General features: G+C 55.8%; 1 protein-coding gene across 6 annotated transcripts in view; it reads right to left on the bottom strand.

Annotated features, from left to right (window-relative positions):
• CLN8 (CLN8 transmembrane ER and ERGIC protein) overlaps positions 1-13,863 on the bottom strand; it is a 48,784-nt gene that overhangs the window by 29,084 nt on the left and 5,837 nt on the right. Inside the window, exons 1-3 of one of the 6 annotated variants that reach the window (XM_045055172.1) lie at positions 13,580-13,734; positions 6,305-6,975; positions 2,911-4,277 (exon numbers count right to left, since the gene is read on the bottom strand). In XM_045055172.1, the coding sequence (XP_044911107.1) occupies positions 3,963-4,277; positions 6,305-6,847 (858 nt within the window). In that variant the 5' untranslated portion in view covers positions 6,848-6,975; positions 13,580-13,734 and the 3' untranslated portion in view covers positions 2,911-3,962. Of the gene's footprint in view, positions 1-2,910; positions 4,278-6,304; positions 6,976-7,466; positions 11,655-13,579; positions 13,735-13,770; positions 13,855-13,863 lie in introns of those variants that run through there. The other 5 variants (XM_045055169.1, XM_045055167.1, XM_045055171.1 and 2 more) reach the window with 5 other exon arrangements.

Below are 13,863 nucleotides of genomic sequence, written 5' to 3'. Positions count from 1 at the left end.
GCTTCTGCACAAGGAAAGTCAGCAGTCTGAGGCAGAGAGGCCCCAAGAGCAGGCAGCAGAAAAGACCTCAGGAAAGGGATCAGGCTTTACTTGAGCCACCCTGAGGAGGATGCAAACCAAGTTCCAAGAGTGAGTCTGTTTTTAAAAAACAGGAAAGGAATCCTAACTCTGAGGTCATAAAAGTGTCATCATGGCTCGGACAAAGGAAAAGGAGACTCCCTGGAAATGATGACTTAGGACACAGAAAGTGAGAAAGACAAGAAATTTTCTTGCTGTCTGAAATACGGTGAGCTTGGCCCAAAACTAACGCCACAAGAAATGTGAATGGCCTCCTACTTTCAGATCGGACACACCCAGGCATGTTTTCTGGTACTGCTGAGAGTTAAGTTAGGTGTAAACAGTGCCCAGAGGAACATTCTATGTATTCCGGCAGAGTTTAAATTTCCTCTAGGTGTAGAGCAAAGCACCTACGGGAAGAGGAGGAGAGAAAAGAATCCGACAGACTGGGAGCCCCGTGGAGGCTCTAACAGACTGTCCGTCTGCAGGCACGCGGGTTCATGAGGCCGGAGCCTCGGGCCTCCCGCAGACAGCCTCCCTGCCTCAGTCTCTAAGTGGTGAGTCTTCCCTCGCCACTAAAAGCGGTCTTCTTAAATCATGAATACTCGCATCACAAACACAAACTCTTCCCCATGGAATAATTAGGTTATGTTTGGAAAGCTCGAAGCTGGCGGACCGAGCGTTCTTTGGCATTCCTCAGTGTCACGAGGTGACGGGGCTCCGAGAAAAGCCGGGGACAGGAACAACACACACAGAGAGGGCTTTGTGCGGCCCCGGCTCCCGGCGGTGAGCACCGCACAGGACACACGCACGACAGCGACGGTTTCTACCTCACCCACCTCACGTCATGGGCCGGTGTGTCCTAGATGAACCGTATCACCCAGTGTGCGAGTCCCGTGTGAGTCCAAACCACACTGCGGAATCCCAGCCGAGGGGGAGACGCTAAGAACGGGCCACTGCTTTTGAGATAGAAACCCGTCTTACACGACGGTGACGTTTTCGGTCTTGATTCACACCCTTCAGTGTGTCATCAAATCAGACCTGGAAGATGGGCAGATTCTTGAACAGGACGCCCAACCGTGCGTGAATTTGGCAATTTTATTAAAAGCTAAAAGGATTTCCACACGTCAGGCGGCACATACATACAGCAGCGTGTGAACTGCAAGGAAACAGTAGAGTTTCTGACCTAAGCTACTGCGTTTTAGGGCACGGTTCTGTCGCTGGGACCTGCTTGCTCCGTAGAGTCGACACAGCGAATGGTGTTGAGAAGCGACCACACCAAGACCCCCTTCTCCATCCTGCGTACACAGCGCCCGGCAAACCGCAGAGACCGCAGAAAACGGCCCAAACCAGGCCTGTCGCCCGCGCCCCCCAACGGCTGGAGTCCGCCTTCTTCGTGGGGATGCTGGGGACCAGAGGCCGGGCCTCCCGGCACACCTGAGGAAGGAGACACCTGGAGACCCCAGCAGCCCTGCTCCAGGCGGGGCACAAACAGGTCTGGAAAGACACCGTGAAGCCGTTCGACACCGACTGCCCGAGCACAGGAAAGAGAAAGATTTCATTTCTTCTTTTTAAGAGCATCCTCCAAAAAATGACAAAAATTTGACATAACTAATAATCTATCTTCTCGGAACACGCGAATCACAGCCCAAGCTCGCGCGTCTTGTGGGTTGTGGTGCCGGTCACCACGGGGCACGGTGTCCCAGCGCACGGACAGACGCGGCTCCTTTCGGGGATGTCCCTTCCCGCCGCAGCCACGTCTGCTGTGAAGCCTGGTGTTCTCACGTGTGAGGGGGCAGAGAAGACAGGACAGCTGGGCCACTGCCTGTCTGACCTGCACACCCTCCGTCCACACCCGGCCACGACGCCACCGGTGCTGTGCTCACAGCCAGAGGGCACAGGGAAGCGTCCACCCTGCCCTCCGTCCTCAGGAGGCCCCGCTCCATGGGGAGGACACCCACGAGGGCAGCGCCGAAAAGCCACGTGGCGTGAGTGGGCGGGTCCCAAGTCACAGCACCTTACCTAAAATGACCCACACCCGGACCAGCGGCTTCCTTGACCGTTCAGAGCTCGGCTGAGTTGAAACGCTCCTTCACTCCATTAACGGTTTCCAGCCTCCCCCCAGATCACTCCTGTCCGAGGACCTCACGCCATCCCCAAGCCCCCCATCCACGAGCAGCCGTCCAGGTGCTTAAACCGCCCGGCTGCTGTAGCGCCCCGTGCACCTGCCCCGGTTCACCTGCCAGCCCGGCCCCCTGTCCCCCTGCACGGCACCTGCCCCTCTATTGCCATGTCCTCCTGTGGCACCGGGTGGGGCGGCCCTGGGGGACGACGGGACTGCTGGGCACGTGGCCAGGTACGTATGAAAGTCTGCACACTTACACTGCTAATTCACTTCCGGTGTGCGTACAGCATCGACCCCCAAGGACCCTGAAGGCAGTGTGGTGTTTCCTACTTCTCTGTTTTCTCCCAAAGCTTACCACAGTGTGCAGGAGTGACACAACCCATGTGTGCTGACTGCAGTAGACGTTTACAAAACAAAAAGCTGTATTTCAAGTTTCACGTAAAACAGGCTGTGAACGTGTCATACGAGATGCCCAGAATCTGTGCTACGGTATAATTCTGAGAGTTTAACGTGAACATCTTGATCTCAGAATAAGAATCAAGATGTAGACAGACGACACACATCTTTTAAAAACACGCTCTTTGGGGCGCCTGGGTGGCGCAGTCGGTTAAGCGTCCGACTTCAGCCAGGTCACCATCTCACGGTCCGTGAGTTCGAGCCCCGTGTCAGGCTCTGGGCTGATGGCTCAGAGCCTGGAGCCTGTTTCCGATTCTGTGTCTCCCTCTCTCTCTGCCCCTCCCCCGTTCATGCTCTGTCTCTCTCTGTCCCAAAAATAAATAAACGTTGAAAAAAAAAAAATTTAAAAACACGCTCTTAAAAACATAAAGGAAACAAATACACAGATAACAATTCCAGGTCCTAAACAACCTTATTCAGAAACAAAAACACGAAAAAACCATCCCGATGTGTGACAGCCGCCAGTGAGACGGCCGGCAGGAAGCCTGGATCCGCCCTCCCCACAGACACTGATTTAGCAACCGTTCACACACACAGTCCCTCCGTGAGAAATGCGACACTGATGGAGAGGCCCCTGTGCAGGAGAGCCCACGCTCGCCGTGGCCGGGAGGGGCACTCAGAGCACCCTCCTGCACCACACGATCGGGAAGAGACCCCAGAGGAGGAAGGAGCTGCGGCACGCGCCCAGCACCCCAACTTTTTCAAGGGGCTTCCAGAGGACTGGCCTCGAGCTCGCCGGTCCTGGAGTTCTGACAGTCCGGCAGAGCCCGGCTGCCCATGGGGAGCAGCGGCAATGGCTTGGCTGGTCGACCCCACAGCGGCCTGCTCTGCCCCAGAGCCTGGGGCCAGGCTGACCAGCGGGGTCGTGTCCCGTGTGAGGAGTGTGTGCAGACCTGGAGAGGTGCCCTCCTGGTCTAATGCACAGACAGCAACGGAGCCGGGAGCGGGACCAGGCAAGGGAGCTCTGAACCAAGGAACAAGGAGAACCCTCCAAAAGCACCCCCTGGTGAGACGGGACTGAAGGGTTTATGTGACAGAGAATTACACACAACTGTCACGAAGATGCTCACTGAAGTCACGAGAACAACACGCATGACCACAAGCGAGAATTTCAAGCCAGACAGAAAAATGTTTAAAAACAAGTACCAGACAGAAATCAAGGAGCTGAGAACACGGTGAAGAACAGAAAAGTGCACTAGAAAGTTGACCAAAGTGATCTACAGATGTAATGCCATCCCAACCAGAATCGCGATGCTTTTTTACAGAAACAGAAAAAACAATTCTCAAATTCACCGGAAACCACAAAAGACCGCAAATAGTCATGTCACTCTTGAGAAAGAAGAACAACGATGAAGGCGTCACACTTCCTGATTTCAAACTCTATCTCAAAGCTAATCAAAGTTGCCCGGCACTGACACGCGGTCCAATGGAACAGAACGCGGAGCCCAGAGAGAAATTCACCAGGTATGGTCAGTCCATTTCTGACAACGGGGCAAGGACAGTACCTTCGACAGGTGCTGCTGGGGAGACCGGACAGCCACGCGCAAAGGAACGAAATGGGACCACGTTCCCACACCAGACACAAAAGGCAAGTCAGAATGGACTCAAGTCTTAAAAATAAGACCCAAAGCTGAGACTCCTGGAAGAAAACATGGGGAAAAAACCTTCATGACGTTGGTCTTGGCAATGATTTCATGGATAGACACCAAGGGCAGGCAGCAGATATAAAAACAAACAACTGGGACTGCATGAAACGAATATCCTGCTTTAAGCAAAGGAAACGCTCACTGGGGTGAAAACACAACCTACAGAGTGGGAGAAAATATCCGTGAACCACATAACTGATAACAGATTAGTCTTCAACATACATGAAGAACCACAACTCGATTGTAAAAAACAAAAAAAAATCAGATTCAAAAAATGGCCTAAGGACTTGACCCGTTTTCCAGAGAGGCCAACAGCTGTATGAAAAGATGCTCAGCATCACTCGGAACCTGGACCCACAGGGAGGAGCCGCCTCGCACCTGTCAGGACGGCTGTCGTCAAGCACACGAGACGAGTGTTGGCGAGGGTGTGGAGAGACAGGAAGCCTGGCAGTGTGGGGAGAGTGAAGATGGGGCAGCCGCTGTGGAAAATGGTTCGGAGGTTTTACTTTCTAACACCGAGCTACCTTATGATCCAGCAAACCCACTTCTGAGTAGTTTTCCAAAATGACCGAAATCACGATCTCGAAGAACTGTTAGCTCCTTCCCTGTGACGCACAACAGCTGAGACACGCAGACAACCGCACCCCCGCGGCAGGTGGACGGACATGGAAAGCGTGCTGTACACACAGAACGGAAAACTGTTCAGCCTGAAAAAAGGAGATTCTTTGATATGCAACGTGGATGAGCCTTGAGGACATGATGCTCAGAGCGGCGAGCCCGTCGCAGAAGGACAAACACCACATGGTTCCACGACATGAGTTACCTACAATGGTCAAACTCACAGATCAGTGTGGAATGCCGGGCGCCCGGGGCTGGAGGAGGGCGGCAGGGAGCTACTTATCACCAGACGTGAAGTGTCGGCCACGCAACGGGAGACAAGCTCAAAAGAGCTGCAATAATACCGTTACCTAAAAACTGGTTAAAAGGGTAGATCTCAAGTGTTAACATAAGATGAGATAAACATTTCAGAAAGATGTGTGTATTCATATATACACTTTTGGACCTTGTTTCAAAAACATTTGAAAGAAAGAAAAACAAAATCACCTTTTCTGGGGCTTACAGAATACGATCAGCTCAGATCCACTGTTTTGTTATGGAGCCAGAAGCTTAAAACATTTGTTTAAAATTAGCAGGGGCACCTGGTGACTCAGTCGGTTACGCATCTGACTTCAGCTTAGGTCATGTCAGAGTTCGTGGGTTCAAGCCCCATGTCGGGCTCTGTGCTGACAGCTCGGAGCCTGGAGCCTGCTTTGGATTCTGGATTCTGAGTCTCCCTCTCTCTCTGCCCCTCTCCCACTTGTGCTGTCTCTCTCTCCCTCTCTCAAAAATAAATGGCATTGGGGCGCCTGGGTGGTGCAGTCGGTTAAGCGTCTGACTTCAGCCAGGTCACGATCTCGCGGTCTGTGAGTTCGAGCCCCGCGTCAGGCTCTGGGCTAATGGCTCAGAGCCTGGAGCCTGCTTCCGATTCTGTGTCTTCTTCTCTCTCTGCCCCTCCCCTATTCATGCTCTGTCTCTCTCTGTCTCAAAAATAAATAAATGTTAAAAAAAATAATAAAAAAAATAAATGGCATTAAAAACATTTTTTTAATAAAATAAAATAAAATTAGTAACACGGAGGGGCGCCCGGTGGCTAGTCGGTTAAGCGTTTGACTCTTGGTTTCTGCTCAGGTTGTGATCTCACGGTTCGCCGGGCTCTGCTCTGACAGTGTGGAGCCTGCTTGGGATTCTCTCTCCCTCTCTTTCAAAATAAATAAACGTTAAAAAAATTAGTAACACGGAATTCAACAAAATGAGAGGTTACCGTGGACGCCATGACCTGGTCTGGCGGGGACCCCGAGCGTGGCGCACAGGGAAGCCGTGGCACAGACGTGAGACGGGAAGGGGGCCCTGCCCGGCTCCCCAGGTCGTGCCGACGAGGGCAGAGAGGACAGGTGAGCCCCACGCCCGCGGAAACACTCACCTTCAGGAGCATCCAGGAAACGCAGGTGAAGGGGGTGCTGACCTCCAGGAGCAGCGTGATCATGGCCAGGTAGTGGCCGGCTCTGAGGTTGACCACCGAGCCGAGAAAGCCCAGGAAGGCAAAGAGGTGGTGGATGACCAGAAACCAGTCAAACGTCCGGAAGAGCACGTTGGACACGTGAACCGCGACGTTTTCAAAGAGAAAGAATCCCGTTGCCGTCGCCACGTGAAACCAGCACCAGTTCTGCTGGCCGCGCGCCTTATCGGCCTGGAGCACGGGGTCCGCCAGCAAGGCCCACAGGCCCGCGGCCGTGCTCTGAACGCCAAAGACCGCGCGGGTGGCCGCCAGGTTCCAGAAGACCTTCTCTCTGGCCACCAGGGAGCGGTAGGTGGCATTTAGGGAGGATGACAGCTGGTGGCAGACGACGAAGACACCCATGTAGAAGACAAAGCCAGCGACCACGAGCGTCGAGCGGATCTTCCAGGACGTGTAGTCCAGGTCGAAAATGCTCCCTGCTGTGCCGCCATCGCTCACATGAGTCATCGTCCTAGGTGCGGAGGATTAAAGGCGTCCCAGGACCAATGCAGGGCTCGGGCGCCCACGCTGCGTCTCGTCCCACGAGGCACCGTCCGTGCAGGTGCGTCTGGGCTCGTCATGTATTCGTCTCCGACCTGAAGAAGGAAGACAGGCTCACATGTGTGGACGGGATGGGGGCCCCCCCACTTCTCTGCTCCTGCAGGACACACAGAGTGCTGGGAGAGGGAGTGTCACAAGCCCTCTGTCCTCATGTGCTTGCAGGCAGGCAGGCAGGCATGCGCGCGCACGCGCGCACACACACACACACACACACACACACACACACACACACACAGCAGGGAAGCGCCACCGGCAGCACCTGAGGAGGAAAGGAGAGGGCATGGGAGCCGGGAGGTGGGACGGCAGCAGTGGTGAGGCTGATGGCACACACCATCCGGGACTCTGCCGCGGCGACGCCCCGCTCACAGCCTGGGTCACACTCCACAGGGTGAGACACTTAGGCAACCACACCGGGATATGCTTTGTGAAAGCTTCTCACACCCCTGAGGGAGAGCCCTGCCCTGCCCTCTACAGGCTGCACACAGTACTGTGCAGGGTACATGCCCCAGCCGGGCTGCGTGCAGACCTCACACTGTCTGCGCTCGCTCTCCACACGCAGAAATCACTGTCGGGAGCACAGGAGCAGGGGCGGCTGTGTAGACGGGCTGCAGTAATGTCTGGCACACAGATGGTGTTTGCAGGACTCAGCACAAGGATTGTCATCACCCGTCACGTCAGGGTCCTTACAAACCGGAGGGAAACCCAAGTCCCCAGTTCTAGTCTGTTAACCTGCCTACAGCGTGGAGCCCGTCCACACTCCCATCTGAAGCCAGCGCAAGGCCTGGATGGGAAAGGGACGAGGCCACCCGTGTGTGCCTATCCCCGCCCTGGACACTGGGAAGGACAGCGTGTCCCGCCCAGGCAGGGGGCTATGCCGAGTCCTTGCCGGAGGAAACCCACCTCTCACCCTGGACCACATCAGCTCTCAAACGCAAGGTGGGAATTCTGATTCCAACCGTGGAAAACATCCCCTACGCTCAGTACGTAGACACAAAGGAGGGTGTGGGTGTCGCTTACCGCTGCCCCGTTTCCAAATCCTTTTCTCCTACACCAGCGGCTGCCACACGCAGACAAGATATTACGAACATACTTACCCACTCAAACAGTAAGTGCAATTGACATAACCCAATGATTTCTCTGTAACAATGTAAAAACAAAACTTCATTCTTTGCCCAGAAATAAGAAACAAAAAAATATTTCTTCTTTTCACAACCGGCCCACTTGCTGTTGCTGACCTCAAGTCCGGCAGAGTTTGGAGACTAAGAGGAACTTCTGGCTGGATTTCCAAAATACACTTAAGGACCTTCCGCCTCCACGTTAGAAGACGGCTGTTGTACGTTTTATACTAGTTAGCGCGACAGACTGCACTGTGGTGACTGCTAGAGGAAGGTCACCAAAACCTGTGCTCCTGCCCTTCACACGCGTCCCTGCAGAGTCTGAGCACCGTGCTCCCAGGACGGGGTCGGGTGGTGGCTCTTGACCTGCCCCTGCCCCACCCGACAGCCCTCCTGCACAGGCAGTTGTTTGAAAGCCCAGCCCGTGTCCCTCACCTCTGGGCTCCTGCTGGCGCTGGGTCCTCTAAGAGTCCTTTCCCCACCCGGCCCCACCTGTCAGCCCTTATCCTTCCGATCTCGGCATCAATGCCTTTTCCTCCAGAAGCCCCCTCTGGAAGCCCGGCCTCCACGAGACAAGCAGCTCTCTGTGGGCGGGGCCGGGCCACCTGCCCACCGCTGTGCCCCCACGGCCTGATACGGCGCCTGGCACAGAGGACGTGCCCAGGAAACACTTGTTGAATATACGTTCCCATGGTCACATTTACGTAAGTTTGGACGCGTTGTCTGTGAAGCTGCCAAGGCCAGATTCGCGAGTCCTCAGAACAGGAGGAAGGGCCCTCTGAAGCGTTCTGTGTCAGCCTCGCAGCGCGGGACCCCAATGTGCAGGAGGGAACCCCAGGATCAGGTGCTAGCAAAGCGGCCAGAGTCCCCCCTGGGTCCCCTCCTGCCCACACCTTCCACATCCCACAGCCCTGCAGGGGGCTCACCAGACAGGGCACCTCCTCAGGAGCGGAGGGCTCTCCCACCCACATCTGGGCAGCAAGGAGCAGGGCTGGGCCGGGGCCACGGTGCGTTCCAGCTGTCCATCCTTGCGGAGGTCACCACGTCTAGCTGAACTGCGGGCTGTGAGCCCAGAGCCACGGCTGTCCATTTGCGACTATTCGGCGAAAAGAGCTACTCTGCCCAAACAGTCACGGTGACCACTGTCGGGACGTAGGAAGTACTAGCTCCTTTAACCCAAACCACAGAGGCACCTTTTCTAACTACTGAACCCGTGGATTTGATAATGGTCCTGTAATCAAAGGCAAAGATCATAGAAGCATTTGTCTTCCTACTTCTGAGTGAACCAAGCTCTGTGGCAGGCTGGCTCTTTGTGGGTATGAATCGATTCAGGGAGGAAAGACAAAAGCACACACGTACACACACGTTCCCCCGGGGGGTCCCGAGTCTGTGCCATCGCCCGTGCCCGTGCCCAGGAGTGCTCTGTATCGGACAGGACTGAAGGCGCTGAGGGGGCTGCGCTGGCCGCTTCACAGACTTGTTCTCTGCTCCTGTGATTCACACGCCCCCAAACACACGTACAAGTGCACGTGCACACAGGTCAGTCTAATAGATGACAGGCTGGCGAGAGCGCCTGGGCGTCTGTGCGCTGGTGTGTTGCGTTTGTTCCCCTGCACACTCCGACATCGTAAAAACCTTCCTGGCTGGGCAGCCCACCCCTCCCAGGCCAGCCCATTCTTGAGAGAGCAAAGCAGGGACCTAACCCATCAGAGCCCTGCCTCCCCATCCAGCCCCTGCACCTGGAAGCGCTACTGCTCTGCCTTGACCGTCCCAGGGTCCACCAAAGCCCACCGAAATCGTTCAAGCGAGCCAGTCCTCGTGTTCACGCTGACCTGCTTGCCTTTCCCATGGAAACCCCAACAAAGGCTGCAGCCTAAACCTTGTTCTGTCTCCCGACCGGTACTTCCCCATGGGGCCCAGCATGGGGCAGGCAGGGCCCGTCTCCAGGGCCCACGAGTGTGATAACCCTGGTTCTCCTGAGCCTCTGCTCTGTGTCCGCTGGTGCCCACACCTGTCTCATAAAAGCACACAGAACAATCTGGTTCTGGAGAGTCACCTCCTGACCCCACAAGGGTGGGGGAGGCTGAAGCTTACAGGTGCAGGTCAACTTCCTGCAGAGATTTCCGGGGTTGGGTAGAAAGGAAGCCTCACCTCCAAGCATGTGATGGTAACCATGACAAGAGTCACCCTGCACAAAACTGTAAACTCTGCTAAACTATGGACTCCCCCAAAGATTTCTTGTACTCTTCCACGAGCCAGTCACGAGGTCCGGGTGACAGTTCCCATTTTGCCACGATTGCGTGAATATGCTCTTAGCCAAGGCTCCCAGCTTCTGTGGCTCCTCTGCCCGGGCCTCTAAGCCTCAGGCTCGCCCCACTGGTGAGCCAGGACAGGTGTTGTATCAGGAAGTTTGGGCTCAGGATGGAGGGACCCCAGGGTGCCACGGCCAAAGGAATGAGAACGGTGGAATCCGACCGTGGTTCCACTATTTAGGGCCATGCTGGGCCCGTTTCTGACTGTGAGAATAAAAAATCTACATAAATGCGGGAGAGTGGGCATTGGGTACTAACAGGAGGCACCTACCACGTGCCAGGCATGTTCGACTAGGCCGTCTGCAGGAGAGCCCAGGCGTGGTCACCGATTCAGACTGCACTGGCATGTGACCAGACGGCCCTCAGAGCCCCGGCCCGTGGTGCACAATCGATCGCCTGCGGTGTCTCTTCCACGCGCGTGGAAGATGCCTGTGTCTGGGCCCACCTCCAGATTCTGCCTTTACGGCCCCGGAGGGACGGCCACGCTTGGGCATTTCCTAAGCACGCGGGTGCCCCGAGGCAGGTGCGGAGCCACTGAACTGGCATGACCTCCGCTCCCCATCTGGTTGTGAAAACCCAGGAAATCTCAGGTGGGGTGGCCCAGTCTCTTCCTTCTTCCAAACAAGGTCAGCGGAACTCAAAGGCAGCACACAGCGGCAGTGGCTTTAAATGTGAGCCACACACAATCAAAGAAAAGCTGATTATCCTGCTGGAAAGAAACGCTCAAAGCAAGCCACTGTGAGTCTCTCTTTTCTACTGCCCCTCCCTTGACGCTCCTGCCCCCCACCAAGCAGCATAGGGACCAGGGGGTCCTGAGGGCCTGGGAGGGGACGGCCTCGGTGTGCCTCCAGGGTGGAGACGTGCACGGTCCCGGATAAAGGGAACGGAAAAGCGGAGGTTCTGAGACAGGGATCCGCTCACCAAACTCACAGTCCTCTGGAGGATGCTAGAACACAGGCCCGTTCCTGGGTCCACATGTTTCAGAACCACATGCTTGAGTCGCTGACAGTAAGACCACGTGAGGCAAGGACGGAGGCACAGGGCTCCTGAGGAGGCCCAAGTAAGGTGGCCGGGGGCGGGCCAGCTCTTCACGTGGGTGGTGGGAAACTGGCTGCCAGGGCTCAGAAATCCGAGAAAAAACACTGTCCTTTAAGGTACACCACAGAGGGGTGCCTGAGGGGGCTCAGTCGGCTAAGCATCGGACACTTGATTTCGGCTCAGGTCACGATCTCACGGTTCACAGGATCGAGCCCCGCGTCTGGCTCTGTGCTGACAGTGCAGAGCCTGCTTGGGATTCTCTCTCTTTGCCCCTCCTCCCCTCACTCTCTTTCTCTCAAAATAAATAAACTTAAAAATTATTTTAAAGTATACCATGGAAAACGTGAGGAGCCTTCTAGACCTTTTTGAGGACAGTATCATATATATACATACAAATATATATTTAAAAAAAAAACAGCTGAAGACATTGAAACAAAACAGGAAAGCGGAGCTGAGACAGACGGGGGCCAGCAAGGCAGTGCAGACAGGGTGGGGCCGACCTCCAGTTCTCCTGTCTTTCCCTGGCCTGTCACCCTGATCACATCCCTCTGAGATGGCATCGAGGACACTAGGGTCACCACTGTCCCACTGCCACGTGCCCGCCTCCCAGACTGGAGGGCTCCTTTCTGGGGGCTGAAGTCTAGCGGGTGGTCACAGCTGGAAGTCCCTGTTCCCTCTCGGGGACAGCGGAGGCCCAACAGCTCACCTCAGGCTTGGTTTCCATCTGGAAGGCGTCCAAGTCCAGGTGGCTGAGGAGCTGTGGGGGTCAGGGGGGAGGCACTGGTTCCTAGAGAGGGGCCCAGGGTCCCCCACCCAACTCTCTGCAGCTGTTTTCTTTTGGGAAAAAAAAATCTATCTACAAACCTCGTCTTTCTAAGATTCGCTGGTTTCAATGGATGCGTTGCGCTGGACCAGCCGTTTTTAAAAAATTTAACAAGCATTAGTTTCAGGGCCACAGTGTGACGTGTCAGCCCTGTCTCCAGGGATGAGACTCCGTGGCCACCAGGACGCTGAGAACTCCATCTGACGCCCACTGAAGAGTTCACCGGGGGCTAAATTGCTAAACTGCCAAATACTAGCAGTTCTGTATTTGGCTATGATAATTGATCCAAAACTTGGAAATGAGGAAGGGTGTGTGCTTTCTACATCATGCTGGATGACTGCTTAACAAACCTCGTGAGGATCACTTGACTTGGGAGGTAACTGTCACCCTTTCCTGGGGACCGGCCATTTCAGTCAGAGAAGTTAGAGGTTAAACCATGACACTGATAAGGGGCTATCCTCCCCTTTCGGCCCCAGGAAGAGATAGTGCGCGGTTGTGGTTTCAGTGGGCCCAGACACTCACCACTGCCCTGCCTCACCCGGCACGCCTCTCCGACCCTTTCATTCACTCGTTTTTGAACCGGCTTTTCATCCTGCTGGGTCCATAGTCAAGGAGACCAAAGTCACCTGACACGTGTTCCCTGTCTGTGTGAGACCCATGTGTGTATCACTTTGAGAATGATGGTTTGGTCGTGTGTAAAAATGTTTCTTCCAAAATCAAAAGAAATTCAGACTCCAGGAACAGAACAAAATTCAGAAAATCTGACCAAGCATGTAAATACAAAAATAAAACCCTGTAATCCTCCAAGCCAGCTCCAGGCCGCATTACTATTTTCGATTCAATCGATTCACTAAATATAAGCTCTTACTAATTTTTCCCCTATAAAAGGACCGGGGATACATACTGCCTGGCGCCTGCTCTTTTCCCGTCCACAATCCCTCCTGCAAAGTTATGTCTCCCCGGCACGGAGACCACCCCGCAGGGTGCACCGGCCCATCCAGCGCCCCATCAGGCTCCCCGTTTCTCACAGCTCCCCACTGCCAGGCAGTGCACGTGGTCCAGGCCACCCGGAGACCCCAGCACAGGCGCAGCTCCAGTGTTTAGGGACAGGAAGCGCTCGGCGATAACGCACAGCGAGCGGGCCCTGGGAGCTGCCTGAGGAAGACTCACAGCCGCGCCCTGCTGCTTCCCGAGCTCCACGGCTCCCCGGCACAGGGCTCCCCTGCACAAACACAGGGCTCCCCTGCACAAGCACAGGGCGGCCCCGCACAGGGCTCCCCGGCACAAACACCGGGCTCCCCTACACAGGGCTCCCCCGCACAGGGCTCCCCCGCACAAGTACAGGACTCACCTGCAAGCGGGGCGGCCGGAGCCCTGTGCAGCGCATCCACGCCCCCGTCCAAGCCGGGACCTCGCTCCCGGCCACGCCGTAGGGGAGCGCAGGCCCCGCCCCGACGGAGAGGACGCCCACCCCGTCCACGCGGCCCCCGCCCCTGCCCGTGCGCCCACCCGCCCACCGTCCTCCCTCATCCCGGCACTCACCGCACGGCCGCCGTCACGACCTCGCCGCAAACACGGCTGCGCATGCGCACGCCCGGTGGGCGGGGCCTATCGCGGGGCCGAACGGAACCACGG

Source organism: Felis catus, chromosome B1 (genome assembly GCF_018350175.1).
Source record: "Felis catus isolate Fca126 chromosome B1, F.catus_Fca126_mat1.0, whole genome shotgun sequence".
In the NCBI taxonomy this organism is placed as follows: Eukaryota; Metazoa; Chordata; class Mammalia; order Carnivora; family Felidae; genus Felis; species Felis catus.
The sequence above is the reverse complement of the archived record's forward strand: the minus strand, read 5'-3'. Positions and strand labels throughout refer to the sequence as shown.